Genomic DNA, 21975 nt, shown 5'->3' on the forward strand with positions numbered 1-21975 from the left:
TCTTTACTTTGAGGCTGTGAGTAAATAATGTAAGAGTGACGGTCAACTTCCACTATTCCATCAGACAAGAGTAGCCCAATAGATGGCGTTGGGCGCTGTCGACTAGCTTACCTTCTCTCTTGAATATCAGCTCAAAATTAGGGACAATTACGCGCAATGAGTACTTGTGTAACTTTGTACAAGAAACTGCTAGTCACTAATAGTTTTATGTGATGTTATTATCTTAATTTAAACGAACACAACATTTCCAGTTCACAGTCAACTGGATACAATCAGTCGTTGTCCGAAATTACATTCCTCTGTTTAATAAGGAGTCGGTTGCTTAAGTAAACTGCGACAGGGATCGAACCTTGAAACTGAACTTTAAGTACCCTGGTTTACTAGTGACCCATCTACATAAAAAGTTACTGGCCGAATACGAGACTCGAGTAATAAGTGTTTATAGTCAGATTTGTATTTTGTATTTCATCATTTACGAAGCATTTTTTTCAGTAGCAAAGACATCATGCTGGTTGGGCTGGAATAGAATAAACGTAAATGGAAACTATTTGTTTACAATAGTGGTTTACGAGAAAATAACGATTAGGGTATTCATCAGACGAAGTTGATTAAGTACTCGTATTAAGGTCTAATTGATACACGTGAAAGGTTAGCAAATTCTACCTTGTATTACTGTGACGTAACACACATATAATACTACCAACTATCGTGGTATTTCAGCTCTAGGTTGGACGTGGGCTAAGAATTATGGAGCTGTAATGGTTTGTTTGTTTCGAATTTCTCGCAAAGTTACACGAAGATTATCTGCACCAGCCGTCCTTAATTTAGCAGTGTAGGCAGCTAATCATCACTAGCCGCTCTCAACTCTTGGGCTACTCTTTTACCAACGAGTGGATTAAATGTTACATTATACCCCCCTCCCCACGGCTGAAAGGACGAGCGTGTTCGGTGGTACGGGGATTCCAACCCATTACCCAAGAGCTAGAATGGAAATCCAAAAGCTCGCGTCCTGTTATAATAAACTCGTGCTATCTGATTTGTATGAATGCTGAGTCAAAATCAACTTTTCTATTAATTAGCCAAAGTGTTGGCGGTTGGTGTTGTTGGTGCATTCCTTCTGGTTTGTCGGTTCACAATCTGAGGCAAATAAAACTCACGCGTAATTGTCACAGACAAACAAGCCGCCAACAAAGACATTCAGAAACAACAAAGGTTGTCTTATAAACATTCTCGGAACTCGTGCGTTCAATTAAATGGATCTTTTGAACTCTTTATAAACCATGTAATCCAGTTAATATGGTCGCAGTGGGATCTTTCTTATGCACGGTTGCTGTGCCTAGAATAGGAAATGTGTATCATTCCTTGCTCATTCTGCTCCGTTTTAATGATTTCAAGACAGGATTAGCCACATTCAACTGTGTCTACCACAGCTATTCAGTCCTAGGCTCGTGATGCACGAACGAGACTGCCTGAAAACTGATGAGACTGGAGAAGTCGTAAAAAACATTTATAGTATCGTTTTGCGTGCCCGAACTTAACAGCGAAAAAGGGCCGTTTCATCGCTTGGTGCAGGTTTATCACACTATTCCTAATTGCTCTCCTGTACGTGGATGTTTGGCGGCAATTTGTTGTGGTAATATCACCTAGAAGTTGTGTACCATCGCTATGGTATGCATTAAATATCCATTAACATCTTTCACTAAGACGCGGGATGAATTAGAGTAAGATAGATGGCACGCATGACGAATTTAGAAGGTGCAGCTAGTATTGCATTAGGAGATTGTGACGTCATTTTTTTTTTACGTCCAGTGTGTTGCACTGAAACCTTGCTACCTTTTTTGACTATCCAGTGTGATATACTGAATCTTTACTTAACATTTTATAACCATCAAGTGTGTTGTACCAAACCTTTTTTTTTTTTGCCATTAAATGTGCTATACTGACCCCTTAGTAACCTTTTCTGACCATTATGTGTTTTGTCCTAAACCTTTACTAATCTTTTTCTTGTTTTCAAGTGTGTTGTACCGAACCTTTACTAACCAACAAGTTTGTTGTAGTGAACCCTCAGTAGCCTCTTACGTTCATCACATGTGTTGTTCTGAAATATCAAAAGGCGTACGTGTACACTTCCTAACAACTGTTCTAACAAACGATCTATTTGAATAGTGTTTCGACCAATGCTGTGTTTGTTTTTATCCTAGCCGATCAAAAGATCTGGGTTGAGCAAAAGGCGTCGTTGACAGTGGATATGACAAATACAGTATGGTTGAAATATCTCATATATAACATTTTGTTCTTTAAAATCCCCAAGGGACTAGGTTATGAATGTGTTGTTTGAAAATGTAACAGGCACAACACTAGCGTCTTACAACAAGTATAATAGTAAATATGTTATTGTTACAGTTATGTATAATTCATACGATATATGAAATATTGTTACAACACTGCGCCGTTTCTATGATACCCTCTTATATCCAGACTGCTTGGTACTTGTTGGAAAGAAAGTGTGTGGCAAAAATTAAAGCACACGCTAGATTTGGGTTGGTTTAGCGTGTCGGCTATGGGTTTGAAGTCCAAGATTCTAACCCTGATAAAATAGTTGCTCCAAATTTCCCGTCGTGAATTAGTTACAAAGGTAACAATTCCCTATTCGTCGTCGTTTTCCATTCTTCTTTTTAGTTGTTGATGAACAGACCATTTAGCTAATAGACTATAAATATAAAAAATATATATTTTTAACTTCTTGCTCGATGCCTTACTAATCAGCCATTGTGATTAATACATATATAAATGTACAAGTTTTCGCTGTGACGTAATAGCTACAATTACATTAAAATTACATGGGAAATCATCCCAAAACTACCTACTACCACAACAACTCTCTCCGATTTCCACTCGTCAAAACATTTCAATACAATTACTGATATTATAGCAATATAGACAGACAGATGATCGACAGAGATATCTGATATTTTGTTTATCTCTGATGAAATTTATTTTATTTTTATTATTATTGAAACATCATGTAACATACCTTTATTTCAAGGAATGATGTATCGGTTCCGACAGTGGAGTGATTGATTGTAAGCCATGCTGACACTATCTTCTCGCTTTACATGTAATCAAAACGCGAGTTTTTGGTTCTTTCTATCCCCCATTTTATGAAGGTTTTTTTTTTTTGTTTCACGTGAGCCTTTTAGTGTGTTGTTGTGGTGAAAATGCGCAGTCCTAGCTAGATTAAAGAACACTGAGGTAAGCTAGTAAGATATATTACGTGAAATGTTCAAGACTGTACTTGTTTAAAAGATTACCCTTTAAAGCAATTTAAATTTAGTCTTTAATAATTACTGTTAGTATGGCGGCTTATGTAATCTATATTACCACTCTTCCCCTTGCTACAAATAGTAACAATGCTTGCGTTATATATATATATATAAAGTATATTATATATACTTTTTTTTTTTCCCCGGCGGTGTGCTTGTACTCGGAGTTCGGAGAGATGGGGTAACACGTGAAGCACGAGCTGGGTGTGAATTAAACTCAATGCAGGAATAAGATTGTTTGTTTGTTTGTTTTGTGTTATGAAAAATGGCAGACAGGATGTCTGTATCCTCATCATTTGTGTGTGTCTGTGAATTCTCTCCTCGTTCTTTGTGAATCACTTGCAGTTCGCGTGCCTCGTAGACACAAAGACAAAGTGTCTCTTGCTTTAGCGGAAATTGAACGTCTATTTCACCTTGTAGTCGGATATATTTATATATTAGCTCTAATTCAGAAGTTTCGAGTGTTTTAGAAGAACGGGATAAAATGTTTTTGATGAACAGTCAACTACTTGTGCATAGTGAAGAAATTTTAATTAAATATAAACTAATACACTGAAGCTTCGTGACAGAGAAAAGCCGTCTATTGCAGTAATAAATGATGAACCCGAAATTGAGTTTAAGATAACCAGATAACAGACGTAATTGAATAGATTTAAGCAAGGATCTTCGCGAGGTAAAATTAGAGCCAGTAATAACTGGTAATGGGTTTTGACATTTTATTTTTCTCATGTTTATTCACATTTATAGGATAACTGTCACATCTTAAGCGTTTCATTTTATATATATATTAAGTTACACATACATCTTTGTATTTCACAAATTTCCTGGGTGACTCAGCTGGGAAGAAGAAGCGTCAAAATCCTGATTCGATCCTTGCAGTCTCCGGTGGAACAGCGAAAATCCAAAGAAGTACAACGCTAAAATCAAGGCTTCGATTTCCCTTAGTGAACACAGCAGATGGTCTAATGTGGCTTTGCTCTAAGAAACGCACACGATTCTTACAATTGGCGCTGCCAAAGTAGTCGGTAATACACGTTTTCGTTTATGAACAAATAGGAATGAAAACTATTTCGAGATGTATATTTATTTACTTATTTGAGTCTAATTAACAATAAACTGCTAATTACATGTGGGTATATCTTATACACACACACTGCAAATTCCTTAAATGAAGTAGCTTAGTAGTTAGCGTGTTTAAACATTGAGTCTCAGATTTCTGGTTCGCGTCCGTATTCCGCGGCCCAACATGTTCTGATGTTTCGGACGCTCAGATTTGTAATCTGAGGGTCGCGGGTTCGAATCCCCGTCATACAAACATACTCGCCCTTTCAGCCATGGTGGTGATGACTAGCTGCCTTCCCTCTAGCCTTACACTGCTAAATTAGGGATGACTAGCGCAGATAGTCCTCGTGTAGCTTTGCGCGAAATTCAAAAACAAACAATCCTTGTGTAAGCCACATTTGATGCAGATATCACTGGATTTTAAGGTTAGCTATTTTTCAGTATATTCGAAGTAAGAAGTAGAGTGTGTATATGTGGATATTTAGCTTTAATTACACTGAGCAAAGAGTAATAGTACTTTGTAATATCGAAAGTAAGAGCAAATAAAGGTGTTTTTGTGCTTCGCAAGATCAAATGATTGGTCCTTCAGACTTTTACAGTCATGTCTCAAGTATCACTTTTTGCACCTGTCACAAATCTTTAAAATGCTTAAAGCTGTTTACAAATCAAGACCTTAACGAATTTTGCGAAGAGACACGTGATAATGGAAACCGAGGAATTACAGCAGGCTGTAGCGAAATGGCTACAAAACCGACCAATCAAAGCAGGTTATAACGAATTGGCTACAAGTGTCTCGATATTTAATTAAGATAATGTGGAACTGCTCTCAGACTAATGGAACAGTAGCTATCAAGTTTCTTGAAAATATCTAAATCACAAGAAGTCAGTTCTGGCTCGTTGCAATTGTAGGTTATGGGTTTCGAGATCGAATCAGTTATTCTAAGCCGCAACCAGACTCCCTGCAAGTTTATGGGCAGTTAGAAACACATTTTTTCAAGTCCAACTTACCGGCAAGACTTCAGTAAGGTGCAGTCCATTCACAGCAAAGCAAAAACAGTTCGTCTGCATAAAATGCCAAGAGCACGTCCAGAGAGTAAAGATCAGTCGTGCTTTATAACAGCGAGAACCTGGAAACGGAATAGACGTCACTTCCACAGAGGAACTTGCCATATACAGCACTGGCAGAAGTATGGTGTAGGAAGGAATATCCATAACTTACATGGAATGTAAAAAGCAATGTCACACGTACATAACAACCACATCCTTAACACCTGACTTCAATCTAAAAGATGACAGCACCTTGTCCTCCTCCATTCTTCTAAAGAGGTCAACATAATCCTTGAAGAAAGAATCAGACGACAAGAGTTTCTCTTGAGAAATCCGTCAAGTGACTTCGCGCCTGGAAATAATTCTGTTTATTTTATTTTCTTAAGAAGTCTAGGATGCCGCGAGATCTTTCCAACATTCCTGGCTACAATCCGAGTGCAATATGGCACAAAGCCACCTGGACCGCCTGTCCAATAGTATGCGTGGAATGAATAACCAAGAATTTACATTTCAGACGATTCAAGTGAAATGTGGAAAGTGGTACTGAGTAACGTTATCCTTATCAAGACATTTTCTATTGTTACAACCATAGAGCCTTCTGCAACGTTTCTTTCTCGTGATTAGCTGTCGTTGCAGATACTTTTGCTAACGTTAAGACTATGGAAAAGACACGAACAATTATCTGATTTTCTTAAGAGATCGACAACATCGAGCTTGGCATGGCCTGGTGGCTAAGGTACTTGACTCCTAATATGAGAGTTGCGAGTTTGAATCCCCGTCACATCAAACATACTCGCCATTTCAACCGTGAGGGCGTTATAATGTGCGGTCAATCCCACTATTCATTGGTAAAAGAGTAGCCCAAGAGTTGGCGGTGGATGGTGATGGCTAGATGCCTTTCTTCTAGTCTTACACTCCTAAATTAGGGATAACTAGCGCAGATAGCCGTCGTGTAGCTTTGGGCGAATTTAAAAAGCAAGCAAAACAAGCCTACAACATCGTCAACGTGTAGACGTCGTTACTTGACCTTTTACACTCTAACTAGGTCACTTTATTATAATATAGTCTTCAATTACTTGCATTAAAGAGAAATTCAAACAGCGTTTTACGAAGTTGTCTTTATGAAAAAAAAAATGTATAAGCCCTTTTCAATAAAACATGTTTTCATTGCCCAATATGATTGTCTTTAAATTTTACTAAGAGTTCAATTGTGAAATCAAATTCAGATTATTTATTTATATTTTACTGATCTTAGGAACGTTAATTTTATTTTAAATCGTGTAATATCTTTGCTGTTTTCCTTGAACTTAGGTGCAAGTAACGATATTAAACTTAATGAACAAAGCTAAGCCTAAGCAGTTTCATGTTTTTTTTAACTAATTAACTGTGTACCCAGTATTTGTTTTGATTTCGTACATTTTTGGGTTTAAAAAGTAAGTTACCAGAATGAGTGTTTTGAAATCTATTGTTACAAGTCCCATACCTTTCCTATTTGAATTTTTATAACGTTAAAAATCGGTTTTCGTCACCCGACAATGGGTAGATCACGAATAGCTTTACAATAATAGTCACAAGCAGTAAATTTTGACTCATCTGTTGAGGCAAAATATGGATATATACATATATATATTGATGTAATGTGTAAACTATATTCATTTCCGTCATAGCCTGGTGGTTAAGGTACTCGACTTGTAATTTTAAGGATAGCGGGTTCGAATCCCCATCGCACCAAACTGCTCGCGGTTTTCAGCCATAGGGCGTTATAATGTGACATAGAATCACACTATTCGTTGGGGAAAGAGTAGCCCAAGTGTTGGCAGTGGGTGGTGATGACTAGCTGCCTTCTCTCTAGTCTTACACTGCTAAATTAGGGACGGCTAGCACAGATAGCTCTCGTGTAGCTTTGCGCGAAATTCAAAATAAACCCTATGCGTATGCATGTATTTGTACAATGCAGTGTTTTGACAAAGTTTCTTGGCGTGATTTAACATAATACTATTCTTCATAGACCAATAATTATCGGTGGTTATACCAATGATACCGTGGGGTGTAGGCACCTAAATTATCATCAGAGGGCGCTATCTGATCTATGTGGCCAGTGTTCATGTCAACCAAGGCTTGTATCCTTGGGATGACGTAATGGGTAGTGGGATAAAACTATCCAATATTTGTCTTTATAACATGTTATTGGAAAATATATATTACATAAGTATTTCTTCTGTAGCCAAAATTCCAACAACATGTAATCGTGTTGAATATTGGATGACTTCATTCAGCTGTTCGGAGGGAATTCTCAATAGCTTCGCTTCTTGAAATTGTTTCAGGTAGGATTAGAGTAAATTAATCTACCAGACTTTTGTTTCCCTTATTAGTAGATATATTTTTGAGCCAGCAGTACTCAGGTATGGGCCCGCGTGTACCCAATTCGATTTTATTACTCCTCGGGATCTATAGCAGTCTCCCCTCAAATTGAAATTAATTTAGGCAGGATTCGGGTGAGTTATTGTACGACAACTTGAGTATGAACCAAGTAATACCTGAAGGGTTTGTCCTTCATGTATAAAAGTGTAATTAAATCTCAAATCGGTCGAGAGATGACGACGCTAGGAGCTGAAAGTTTGTACTGAAAAAACAAAGCACAAACAAACTTAAAGCAATTATATGCAAAACAAGCAAAAATAAAACGCAAAAAATAATTTCAAGTGAAATCGTGGGTTGGCGAAGAACTTATAAGCAATGAAATACGTCAGCTATTGGTTAATATTAAAGAGCAAACAAACACCTCTTTTGTTTTGTCTTTTCGTTAACATTTCTGAGAATCATATTTAGAAAATTCAATATGTCCTTGTCTTTAGTTTGTTGTTGTGGTGCTTTTTCTGTTCGGTACAACATCTGCTGTTTCTTTTTAAGTGTTTAAGTGTCCTCATTTCATCGAGTAGAACTAGTATATATATATTCGCGTGCCTTACTTTTATTTCATAGAGTTACCGGAATATATATAAATTGCAAAGTATTCTGGTATCTTGGACAAAAGAGCAATATGCTGTTTCGCGTCTTTAAATTTGATATACGATCTCGTGTAATTCGACCTGTTTCTTCAACCGTCAGAGAATCATTTAGAGGAAACCAAAGTTCTTGTAGCTTCGTTTTTAAATAAAGGCTCAAAAAACAAATACTTTGAAAAAGACAGGCAGATATTTCGAATCGGAAAACCACGTATACTCTTCTCTCACTTCTTCGACTTTGATGGACTTCAATTAACATGTGAACGTAATATATTTGCGTTTTAAATCTTTGAAACATCAACAGCACGAGACTTTTAGTTTCGGTGTGCGCTTAAACTACGTCTGTCATAAAATACTATTAGTTTTCAACGAGAGGGGGGATTGAAATCGTTAATAATGTAGATGAAAGTAAGACGTCGAGCACCAACAGTCCTGTGCACGTGGTCCATGGCGAGACTCGTGTGAGATTAACAAACGAAAGATGAACGTCAAATTACAACGCCACGTTGGGCAGGTTTTGCAGCCCTATACTTAATTTTATGTGGCCATCTGAAACGTAGTTAAGGTTAGAAGGGGGGAGGGGTCGTACCTAACGACCTCCCCAGCTACGCCTATACTTTATCATTTTTCCAAATGAACATTTCAGCTATATTTACATATATGTCTTTTTTTCTACCACTGATAATTAGGTTTTCATCTATGGCATTTTTCCCCATATTTTGACGACACTCCGACTGTTTCTCTTTCTTGTTTGTTTCGGAAGTTCATTCAAAACAATGTTGATCGGTGGTTATAGCCTTACTTAAAACTTGTAATTATTAAATTCTACTTTAACAAAACCCGGAAGCCTTGAGAAAGCGGACTCAGGTTCCATGGCTCGCTTTCTGTAGCCGCGGATGCGTTACAAAAGTAACAATCAAATCTTACTATTCGCGTTAGAATCGCCCGAGAGCTGGTGGTAGGTACCGTTAATTATTTATCTTCCCTGTAGTACAAAATTAGGGACGGTTAGCTCAAATAGCCCTTATGTAGCTTTGCGCGAATATTCGAGAAAAAGAGACAAAAAGAAAAAGACACGGAAACCCAGAAGGCAGATAACACATCAAGTTTTTAATCTGTTCAGAACGAAAAGTTTGTTGTTTTTTTCCATCGTCGAAATTCTTTGGTAATGATAATGGATCATAGAATTTATGTAAATTCAGCTCGTACACGCTATAAGTTTACTACACATTCGAAAATAATTCAATTAGAAATAGCCTGTAGCTATTAACAAGTTACTGTAATTAAGATGAGATGGTAAAAAAAAAACCATCATTAAATTTATACTTCAAAAGCAATTTTAATGTCTGTTTCCCCTCCCCCCTTCTTCTTTATAGTATTCAGCGTTGAATAATTTCACCTTGGGATGAACTGTCAAGGAAAATGAAACATTTTGTTTTGTTAAATGTTCAATGTTGCAGGAAGAGTTGATTGTTGTTTTTTCACTCACGTTATGTGTTGTAAATGATTGATGAAACTGTTCCTTAGTATTTTTAATGAACCAAAAACACAAGCACGAGCTGAATTTAATTTGAATAGAAACGTTCACTTCTTCGCTTTAGCATATAATTCTAGTATCACTAATTAGATCACTGTTGAAGCTCGAATGAGATCATTTATTTAGCAGATAAAAATAATCTAATCTTCCATATTTGCGAAATTCTCTGCATGTGTTTTGTGGATATCGAATAGAGCTAAGATGTTGATATAACTCTATATATGTATATTTTCTATACCCATTAGAAAACTTATTTTAATGCATAACTTGCCCGTTTTATACGTCAAAAGCAACGTGCGAGTTCCCAGTTTGTTTTTAATTGAGATTAAAAGAAAACAGAAATTAGCTGTTATTCAACAAACGTCGAGATTTGTAGGCCGGTTGGTTTTCCGCGTTATCAGAAGTTTAGGGATTTGCATTTCTATTGTTCGAGTTCGATTCCCCGAAGTTGACAAAACACAGATAGTCTATAGCTTTGCGTTTAAACAACCAAATCGTACGTTGGAGGTAAGGTTAACTAACCAAATCGTACGTTGGAGGTAAGGGTAACTAACTGCACGCTTTTTCTTCTTTAAATCTAGAAAACTAGTTTGTTGTGTGGTAAAATTTTCTGTGTATTATTTCTAACTCATCTGTTGTTGTTGTTGTGAGTGTATAATTTCTACAATGGCATATTAATTGTGCAGTTACCAGATCCGTAATCATTAGACTATTGCCATATTTACAAATAAACGTCATATCTAAACAATTGGAAAATGTTATAGCCTTTGTAATATATGTTTAGTTCCAGGTTAGATAAATAACAGCGTTTTTAATGAATCTGTTGAAAAGAAATCTCTACTTTACTGCACGTTACAAAATGTTAAACCATCCCTCACTGATTTATGGCATCGTCGGGCAAGCAAATTGTTTTTGTTTCCAGTAACAGTTCGTTTTAGGCTTAGCCAAAGGAATTGTAGAAAGAACATTTGTAGTGTGTGGCCATTATCACTGGTTAGGCTTCACGGCTCTTAACCTCTTTGTGTCGGTGGGTGTTTGAAAAATCGGTGGTGATGCACGTGCATTCCGTTCGACTATAGTTGCGATCTTTTTTTGCCGACAATAACACGTTCCCTATGGATACGTAACGATCGGTAAGAGACGTATAATTTGGTATGATTTACTCCTGAGCAAAATGTTTCCCATTTCACCTGAGTTTTTCAAATCTTTTTTTTTCCTTTACCTCTAGTACATAACAGCGATTAACTAGGCCTTGCTTGATTTGAGAGGCTAACTTCAATTTACTGTATTCATACCCATTTAAAATAGAACAGATTATATAAAGAAAAGGAACGTTCCATTGTATAGGTGGTACGTCTCTGTATCGTACGGGAATCGTCTAGTTTAAACGCTTGTTGTTGTTTTTTAATCTTTTTCTCTCTGTGTTTTCTTTTTTTATATAAAATGCTCCATGATCATCTCTTACTTACCAAGACTTTTTTGTTGTTTTTCTTATCAGGAAATGAAGGTGAACTGGACCTCGTCGCCGGGCAACGTACAAAAGCAAGACACCAGCAGTAAGCATTCTCTTTGTTATAATACGTATAAATATACATTATTCAGTGTCGGAAGTGGTTAACTTAACCAAAAAATTACTTATGTCATATTTATAGATGTATGTGTGTGTGTGAGAGAGAGAGAGCGCATGTGTATGTCTTTACGTAATGACGAGAAAGCTTTCATCTTATTTGGTTTGTTTCGCAGAATTACATAGGCCGTAGTTAAATTTTTCCATGTTGCACACTCAGATGAAGTTTTGGTACAGACTTGCTTTGGTCGCATGTTACTGATAACAAATGGTCTAGCCTGGCCGCTCTCAATCTGAGGGTCAAAAATCTAAATGTCTGTCACTGAATATGCTCGCCCTTTCAGTCTTGGAGGCGTTATAATGTGACGGTTAATTCGACTATTCGTTGATAAGAGGAACGGGCGGTGACTGATGTTGAACTATCTGCCTTTGTTCTCGTCTATTTAAAATTATGGACAGCTAACGCAGATAGCCATTGTGTAGTTTAACATGTACCTACTTATCTATATAAATATCATAGTACTGACTGTTGTATGCCCGTGTAACTAGTTCTCAATATAAATTTTAATACTGTCTGTTGTATACTTATGACGCTACTTATCTATATAAATATAACAGTACTATATGTAGTATGACCATATAACTACTACTAATTATAAATACAATAGTACTGGTTGTTGTATACCCATGTAACTACTTACATATACAAATATAATAGTACTGTCAGTAGTATATCCATGTAACTACTTACATATACAAATATAATACTACTGTCTGTTGTGCGTCCGTGTAACTACTTACCTATATAAATATAATAATACTGTCTGTTGTATGTCCATGTAACTACTTATCTATATAAATATAATAGTACTGTCTATAGTATGTCCTTGTAACTACTTATGTTTATAAATATAATAGTACTGTCTGTTGTATGCCCATATAACCACTTATCTATTCATATACAACAGTACTGTCTGTTGTATGTCGATGTAACTACTTATGTATATAAATTTAATACTGTCTGTTGTATGCCCATATAACTACTTATTCATATAAACATAACAGTAGTGTCTGTTGTATGTCCATGTAACTACTTATCTGTATAAATATAATGGTACTGTCTGTTGTACGTGCGTGTAACTATTTATCTATATAAATATAATAATACTCTTTGGTGTATGTTCCTGTAACTGCTTATCTATATAAATGTAATACATACTCTCTCTTGTACATCCAAACTTCGCAGGATGTGGATGGATGTTAAGCACGACTGGTTTGAAGGTTTAATTGTTCCATGCGGAGGTAGATGCAAATTTACGGTTTCACATTTTGTGTTTTGTGGTTTCTTTGGGCTTTTTATACAATTACGTGTAAAGGAAGCTACCTTATATGTTCTGAGATAGCCTTTCATCAATCATTAATTTACATAGCTACCGTTCAAGGGACGGTAGTCCAGCCGGTACGATAATAAAATAACAACAGTGATGTGATATAGCTGTCACTACGAGGAATGGCCCGGCATGGCCAAGTGGCTTGGGCGCTCAACTCGTAATTCGAGGATCACGGGTTGGAATCCCCGTCACACCAAAGAGAATGTTATAATGTGACGGTTAATTCCCTCTATTCGTAAAAGAGGATCCCAAAAGTTAGCGGTGGGAGGTGATGACTAGCTGCCTTGTCTGTAAATCTTACACTATTAAATTAGCGACAACTACCTCAGATAGCCCTCGTGTAGCTTTTCGCGAAGTTTTAAACGAACAAACAAACCATCAGTTTGAAACTTTAAAGTCATAGGATCAATCAACCAATTGCGTAACCGGTTTCAAACCGCATACGGAAAGTCCTAACGAGATCATGAAAAACTAATGGTAAACATTTCGTAAGTTGAAATCCTGTAAAAAGAATAAATAAAGTTTCTACCTGCGAAATAATCAATGAAATTAAAAATATATGTATTTAAGAAAAGAAACAAAGTTACTCGGAAACTTTGGTATTTATTTAGTTTCGTTTGTTTGTTGTGCATCCGTCTTACGAGACCGATACTACAGCAAACGTTTGAAGTATGGAAGTACAAGTTTAATTATGCGCGTCAGAATTCTAGAGCCCCGAAACGTTCTCTTGTGGAATTTATATAGGTTTAGCTCTACAGTTCGTAGGATACATGTAGTTAGTTTTTTTTAGTATTAATGTGTTGGTTCACGCAACTAGCTTTCAAGTAACTTTTCAGTCACTGTAGAGCTTTAGTAGAAATTTCTGTTATTAGCGTCGGATACTGCTCAGAAACCTCTTCTCACCGGTGGCTCCACTGGTGTTACCACATCTTTCAACGTTAAAATTTTGGTTTCGATACCCGTGGTGGGCACACTACTTTATAGGTTTATGCTTTAAAACGAACAATGAAACAACGACCAGAAACAGCTGTACCTTCCCGTGTCTGAGGATCCAGAGTTTGAGACGTGATACCACTAAAGAAACTGCACTTTCAAGTGATGGTGGGTGCTGTTAGCTGACTGCCCTCCATATGAGTAGTTATTCAAAGTGAGGAACAGCTCCAGTTGAATCGTGAGGGTTCCTGACCTGACCGTTTGGTTCACCTTGGCATGAGATCTTGTTGAAATAGAAAGCCCTGTTTCCCTTTCTTTGAACCAATTTGCGAATGAGCGGATAATAATAAAATTCAGTCGCCCTCTTTCCTTTGTTAGAAATAACGTGGACATTTGCACGTGACATGGTAACATGTTGTACTCGTAGTCACGTGATACAATTGGCAATACCAGTAACGTGCGCTTCCTTTCTTTAATCTAACTTGTATAATATCGCGTGTGGTATTCAGTTGTCTCCAACGGCACATGCGTAGTTGTATGGTATTTTCACCATTGGGTGAATAGAACTCGAGCTGTTATTGCTGACTTCGAATCAGTAATTTGACTCTTTCTGTGTTAATTATTCACGTAAATCATTTCAAGTTGTTAACTTTTACTCCTTATTTTTCCAATACAGTCGCTTCAGAATACATAAGCGGGATTACGAGAAAAGTGTGGCACGGAGGAACAGTTCCCCCTATGGTGTGCAGTACACACATGACGTTGAGAATAATTAATTTAGATGCTTTTGCACTCCCCCCCACACACACACACTCATACTGTTAGTGTCTCATTCAATAATAATCTTTAGTGCTTGCTGTATCATTTAAATTTTAAAGCGCATTTATAATAACAGCAGTTTTTTTACCCATTCGATTTTTTGTGAGTAGAAAGTATCTCATTTTGAAATAAATTTTAAGAGCTCTGGTTTGAAATCTTTGTTTCTGTAGCATTATTTGACATAATTGTAAAGAGAGTTGAAAATACGAACTTGTCAGAAGAGTATAGTATTAGGCCTAATATATTTTTAAAACTACATTCTTTATCCAGTCGCTTGGGGATTTTCAAGAATTAGAAGAGTGTATAATAAGAGTATTCCAACCACCCTATGTTTGTCATGTCCATCGCTTTCCTGATGAGCTGAGGATTGAACTAAACGTGCCATGGTCAAACCACATTTGGTTAAGTGTGAAAAATTACCACGTGTAACAGCTCTAGTTGTGACTCAAATTTTAAATCGTTGCATCAGAGGAATTTGTAGTGAATAAAAATAAGTGTGAAACATAAGTGTGCATTTGAAGGCAAATTACAACCAAAATCTGTGCGAAACCACAAGTAGATTTTAAACCCTGAAACATTGATTCTCAAGCACAGCGTTCTTTTTTCCTCTTGTCTGTTTTTGGTATGTGAAGCCTCCATCCATAAATAATAATAACACTGGTAAAAGAATTACTATTTATTTACTATTGCTTCTAAATTAAAACAAATGGTTGAACATCTCAGGTTCAGATAGACAGGCACGTGTCTTACTTCTTATGCGAGATACTTCATGCATTTTGGTTCATGACCTTTGACCTGAAAGTTCAGAATTGTCAGAAATAACACATCAGAATTGTCTTTGAAGTCTATGTTTCGGAAAGTCCTTGTTTTCTGGTTTCATTAACTGACCAGTCTGTAAATACTACCTCTATCACAGAAAATCACGTGAAATTGTTTTTAGCGCTTTGAACTGGGAGGTTTAAATCGAAGTTATGTTAAAGAGTTCTGTAGAAATTATTGGGTTTCGTGTAACAACTTGCGTGTTTGTTTCTTTTTGAATTTCTCGCAATTCACTCGAGGGCGATCTGCGCTAGCTGTCCCTAATTTAGCAGTGTAAGACTAGAAAGAAGACAGCTAGTCATCACCACCCACCGCCAATTCTTGGGCTACTATTTTTATCAACGAATAGTGAGATTGACCGTTACATAATAACGTCCCCACGGCTGAAAGGGTGAGCATGTTTGATGTGACGGGGATTCGAACCCGCGATCCTCTGATAGTGAGTCAAGTGCCTTAACCATCTGGCTATGCCGTACCAACATTTGATCATGCGTAACATTGTGCTAAGTGTAACACTTTTTTTACATGTAATATGGTGCTGCATGTGAAACTTGCTATATTTAATAACACACTAACTGTGATATCTTGTTATATGTAACATTGCACTAAGTGTAATATCTTTCTGTGTACAACATATTGCTCTACTCTGGTGCGAGTGCAGTCCACGTAATTCCAAAGCGACTAACGGAGTAACTGATAGGAATACGATTGCAATGTGAAGTCTCGTTTTTTTAGGCCTAAAAAAATGTGGTTCAACGTAACAGTAGAACTGTCAACAGTTTGGAGGCCTGATTCGAAACTGACCCGCTTACTTCTACGGTAATAAAAAAAAATCCAGTAGTAGCTGGACTTTAAGACTATTTCATATCCCACTTATGATGTCAGCAAGGTCACGATACCGAAACGCTTAGCTGTAACATATTTTAAGAGTACTTGTGGTCACGTCATATTATATTGGTAGTTTCACTCGTTATATCTATTCGTGTCATGTTAATATTATATTAATCACTACATTTTAAAATCCGTTTTCAACTTTCTAATATTTGTAAGATTGGTATTATTGGAATGGGTGTGTTAGTGTTTTATACATTTTAATGATTGTCATTAAAGTTTAATATCATTTAACCATTATGAGTCTAATGTCAAGTTGGCTATCGCTACAGAACCTAAGTACATATTGTCTGTCGAAACGCTTTCATCGATCCAGTCGTTCTCGTGGTGCCGGAAGTGGTGGGTCTTCGGCTCTCTCGTCATCCTGCCGCATTCGTATCAGACGATCTCGTCGTTTGTCTGAGAGATTTTAAAGCTTTCGTAACATTTCAAGGGATCCACTGACGTTTATTGCTACTTGGAAGACAGGGACTTCTGGTTGAGTAGCATTTGTCTTAGCCTTTCTTAATCTGTCCGCATTGAGGGATTAAAGTTGGTCTGACTTCCGTTGTCAGATTTCACCAAACCTCTTGATTAATTCCAAGTCAGTTATCGCGGAGCCTCCCGGGAAGTACAGACGTAGCGGCCAAGATCAATCGTCTAGAAATAGTGTTCTAATAGTAAACTATGGTCTGGACAATGTGCCTCTTAATATTTTTTGTTCCCTACTTATAATGACTTCTATTAAACATTTACCGAGTTGTTATCATACATATACTCTCCTAATGCGTCTAAAGAAATACTTAATGTTTCTGTGTGATGAATATTGGATTACACAGTATTCCAAATGTTACTTTGAATGAAGTGCCAGGTTTAAAAAAAACTTAAAAGTTGGTATCAAAGATATTGAAAACATTACTTTAGAAAAAAGACGTTAGTAAAACATATCGCGTTTTTAACAAATATATATTAGAGATATTAAATCAAAAGATGTTTAAATGCCATCATAAATGAAGTGTTATTATATGTTTAAATCGTCAGCTTGTTAATAAGTAAATCATTAAAACTGGTGTTTATATTTCACTGACTGAAGCATGCCAACAGTGACCTCTATCGAGTAAAAAGAGTCCTGTGAAAGTTTCCTTTCGGTTTCCTTCTATCTAGAATAGTATTCTTTGTACTTACAGTTAGTTCTTGTTTTATTGTCTCAAAGAAATGTCTCTTTCGAAGGGACCGTTTTAGCTCGTAATTTTACGAAAATGTGTACAAAACTGTAAAAAATGATAAATTAATTTCAGTTTTCTGCAACGTTTTTCATATCATCCATTTTTTTTTCCTTCTGAAGCTAGAATTGTTCAAAAACACAATTTCTGACTCGGATCGCTTCGCTCGCGAACAAAGAGGTAAGTTGTACACACTTGTAAATTATTCTGATGCGGTAGACCGAGTGCCTGCGATATTGGCTCTCCTTTGACAATGCTCAGCCATGCTGGATAGACATATATACAGGGGCATTTTTTTTTTTTTTGCTCTCTTTCTTAAATGTTGAATTGGTCTTTTCACGAGGCATAGCAATAGAATCATCGTATTGCTGATACATTCTAGATCATATATATAAGGGATTCTGTGAGACAACTCGTGCCTAGTTGCGCAGGCGTAGTAATAACAAATGTTTACGACGTATTTCAAGATTTTAGTTTTTCAGAAAATATCGATTACTCTTCACGACCCTCTCTCCATTCGGACTATTTTAAAAGTTGGAAAAAGTTGTAGTAATATTGAATGATGTTTTCTTTTTGTCTCTAATTGTGTAAACGTTGTTTCTGTTTATTTCGTGTTAAAAATAATTTTAGAGATTGTTATACATTCCCCATTAAAGTCCTGGTTAGTGGTCTGTTTGTGTGTGGTTAAGCGCAAAACTACACAAAGGGATATTGATGCTCTGCTCACCACGGGTATCGAAACCCGGTTTGTGGCGATGAAAGTCCGCAGACATGATACTGTGTCACTGTGGGGTTGTTTGTGGTATAAAAAGCGTAAAAATATATATTGTTATGGTTTACGGAATGTGTAACACTTTGGTTATATTTGTAACAGGTTTAAATTTCACGAATCACGAAAGGTAAACCTCGGTGACTGTGGTTTAATGACACAACTTATTATTGTATTTCCTACCCTGTAAAGTATAAAAACTGTGTACTAATTGACTTAACTGGGTTTGGTCGTAAGTGTAAGCTCTTAAGACTCTGTGGTATAGCATTCTTTGGCTAACTGTTAATTTAATACGTTATCAGAATTTAATGTATGTTACCTTTCATTCCTTTCTGATTATCTTGAATAACAAGAATTAGTACCTGCTGTTGTTGGCTCTCTCTCTCTATGGCTGCTTCTTGTGTAAACATAAACAGCATCGTTACTGACTTTCAAATACAGAAACCTTACATGGGTTTACACAGAGTCGCTTTGTTAGCTTTAACCAAAATATAACGTGGTTTTGTACCTTAACTTGATTTCCCTTCGCATCATGCCTTTTTTTTTTCTTTTGTCGATGTTTTCCGCTTCGCCAACTTGTTCATTGTAAAGTATAAGTGGTTCTGGGAACATTTTCTTTTCTCCCCATACAGAAGTAACCCCAATGTTCTTGCTAGAAAAAGCTGCAGGTACCATAGGCTGGCTAATATCCGCCAATCACGTGCAGTCGTTTCGGAGTGATAGCAGCGCCGACTACATACTTCTCAACGGAAAGTAACGAGGCTACAGCATTTCCAGGCCGCGTGTCGCTACTAGCTGCCCGTCACTGATATAGCACGCGCCACGTGCTGCACGCAGTTTGCACGTAGGGTAAATCCTGTGGTTCGATAGCGTTACTCGACGAACCTCGGCACGCGGCCGGTTTCTGGAAGTGTACTGTGTGTGATTTTCTGGCTTGTGTTCATGTACGTCCTTGAATCGGACATCTTGTCCTGTTGCCCCGTGAACAGCAACTTTTTGCCCGGGACAGCAGCAGGTAACAATCTGCAAGGTGTGGTCAGGCTGCCTCTATTACTTGGACCCCCTGGCCCTGGCGTGCCAAGCCAGGGCCAGCTTTCGGGCATGGGCACCACGGTAATGCTGACGATGCCGAAGCGAGAGCTTCGACCTGACCCAAAGAAACTTGCAGGTAAGAGGTTTATTTAAGTTTTGTTTTCTCTGTTTGTTAGATTTATTTACGTGTCAGTGTTTATATCTGTGTGAGTTATTTACGTTTCTATGTGTATCTCTGTTTCCTAGATTTATTTACGTTTCAGTGTTTATCTCTGTTTGTTAGATTTAGTTATGTTTCGGTGTTTATATCTGTTTGTTAGATTTATTTACGTTTCGGTGTTTACCTCTGTTCAAATCTGATACTCTCATCTGTTGTGTAAAAAATTAGCTATATTAGTGAAACGTATCGTTTATTTATAGGAGAGAGAGATGAAAGGAAATGTAATGGAAAACATTTCGATGTTAGTTGTGTCTTACAACATAACAAACATTTATTCGAATTGTGAAAGAAAGTGGAAACTGACGAGTGGGATACTGTTTTAGTTTTTGTTTTGTTTGAGTAGCAGTAAAGGATGATTTGAAAATATATTGAAGTAGAGTAACAAGTCGACTCGAACCCAAGATTAAAGCTCTCTTAAAAATGTTTTTAATCAAACAGTTTCCTTCTCGAGTTTTTAAAAAGCTTTACCGGTGAATCTGCTGTGTGGGTTTAAAAAAAAAAAAACGTTTTCGTTTTTCCATACCTAATTAATAAATGGAAAAATACGATCGTCAGAATTTCTTTTTTTTTCCCATTCTGCAAAGTATCCCTGTCACCGAATGTACTCGTCGTCACAATCCCCCGTTCGTTGGTAAACGAATGGCCTAAGAGTTGGCGGCGGGTTCTTTTCACTAGCTGCCTTCCCTCTTGTCTGTTAACTGCTAAATTAGGCACAACCGGCGTAGACAGTCCTCCTGTAACTTTGCGCAAAGTCACAAACAAACCAAACGATTATACAGTGTGCCTGCCTCAATTCAGCCATGAAATGCACAGGCAATGACTTTTTGTCATCAGTGTGACTTTTACCTTTTAACCAGAACGAATTTCACTACTCGGCGGTTATTTCTTTTATCAGGAATTAGAGTCGCTAATATTGTTTATTTAAACCTTCTTTCGCAAAGGTGCTCAAAGAGCTGTTTGCTGATGGACGCCCCTGGTTTTGAACTGATACACTTGGGAGAGAGAAAATAGCACCCATCGCTAACTCTTGGACTTTACTTGTCTGGTCAAATAATACAGAACGCATTATAATGAACTATCCGTTTCGCTTTCCTGACACGCCAACAAGCTAGCCACACTGTACTCATGAGGAATACTTTTTTCACGAGGGAATATATGACAATACTTATCTTGTTGAAGTGAAAGTAATTTCGTTTTGGCTTTTCTTCCACCAGATAATGGCCCGGCATGGCCAGATGGTTAAGGCGCTCGACTTCTAATCCGAGAGTCGCGGGTTCGAATCCCCGTCACACCAAACATACTCGCTCTTTCAGCCGTGGGGACTTTATAATGTTACAGTCAATCTCACTATTCGTGGGTAAAAGAGTAACTCAAGAGTTGGCGGTGGGTGGTGATGACTAGCTGCCTTCCCATTAGTCTTACACTGCTAGATTAGAGACGGCTAGCGCAGATAGCCCTCGAGTAGCTTTGCGCGAAATTCAAAAACAAACAAATAAATCCACCAGTTAAAGATATGCACAATAGATTAGCTCTTTTTTTTTCTTCTGGTGGTTAGATCTCTCGATTAGTAATATGTGGGTCGTCCTTTCAGTCGCGGCGACGTTGTAACTGACGGTAAATCCAATTATTCGTTGGTAAAGAGTTGGCGGTGGGAGCTGCCGATCGTTTTTCCACCCTGTGGTCGCCAAGGGTTCCCCTTCCATCACAAAGTTAGTTTTGTTTTCTATTTTATGGTTTTTCTGGATTATAAAATTTGTTTGTTTAAGAAATTAATTTCTTTATACATCGAAGAATGAAGTCACAAATTACAGTCTTTAAAACACTTATTGATAAGAGCTAAGATATCATCACTTTCGATTTTAGCATGCTTGTTTGTCGCTGAGCACAAACCTGCACAATGGGCTATTTTGTGCTGTGCTCAATATGAGTATCAAAACTCGGTTTTTGGCGGGCGTTACGTCCTCATATTTACCACTGTATTCTTTCTATATAAAAAAAAGAACAGTTTTAAATGTGCAACGGAATTTATTTCGAATAAATTACTGGTTAGTTAATCTATTTTTTTATATTATTCGAAATAGTGTTTTTTTTTTGTTTATATATGTATCGGTTTTCAAATAAGGCTGTGAACAACCTTATAATTTGGTTGGTTAATGCTTTATTCATTTTTTTCCAAGCCAGTGACACCCTACATCACTCCGAAAGGCACATTCAAAATCAGTCTTTTGACGGCTGGGTGTGGTCTAGTGGTTGTTTTTATTTGTCGAGTTTCGCCCAAAGCAACACTAGGACTATTTTAGCTAGCCGTCCGCCATTTTGAGGTGATAGGCCGGAGGTAAGATAGTAATAACCACACAA

The 21975-nt window shown here is 37.2% G+C and overlaps 1 protein-coding gene across 8 annotated transcripts in view; it reads left to right on the top strand.

Annotated features, from left to right (window-relative positions):
• The window catches only part of LOC143257380 (cytotoxic granule associated RNA binding protein TIA1-like), a 248021-nt gene that overhangs the window by 169300 nt on the left and 56746 nt on the right, over window positions 1–21975 (top strand). For 7 of the 8 annotated variants that reach the window (XM_076515962.1, XM_076515960.1, XM_076515959.1 and 4 more), the window contains one exon: window positions 11473–11530. In XM_076515962.1, coding sequence (XP_076372077.1) covers window positions 11473–11530 — 58 coding nt within the window. Of the gene's footprint in view, window positions 1–11472; window positions 11531–19128; window positions 19534–21975 lie in introns of those variants that run through there. The other variant, XM_076515961.1, reaches the window with a different exon arrangement.

This window comes from Tachypleus tridentatus, chromosome 7 (genome assembly GCF_004210375.1).
Source record: "Tachypleus tridentatus isolate NWPU-2018 chromosome 7, ASM421037v1, whole genome shotgun sequence".
Taxonomy (NCBI): domain Eukaryota; kingdom Metazoa; phylum Arthropoda; class Merostomata; order Xiphosura; family Limulidae; genus Tachypleus; species Tachypleus tridentatus.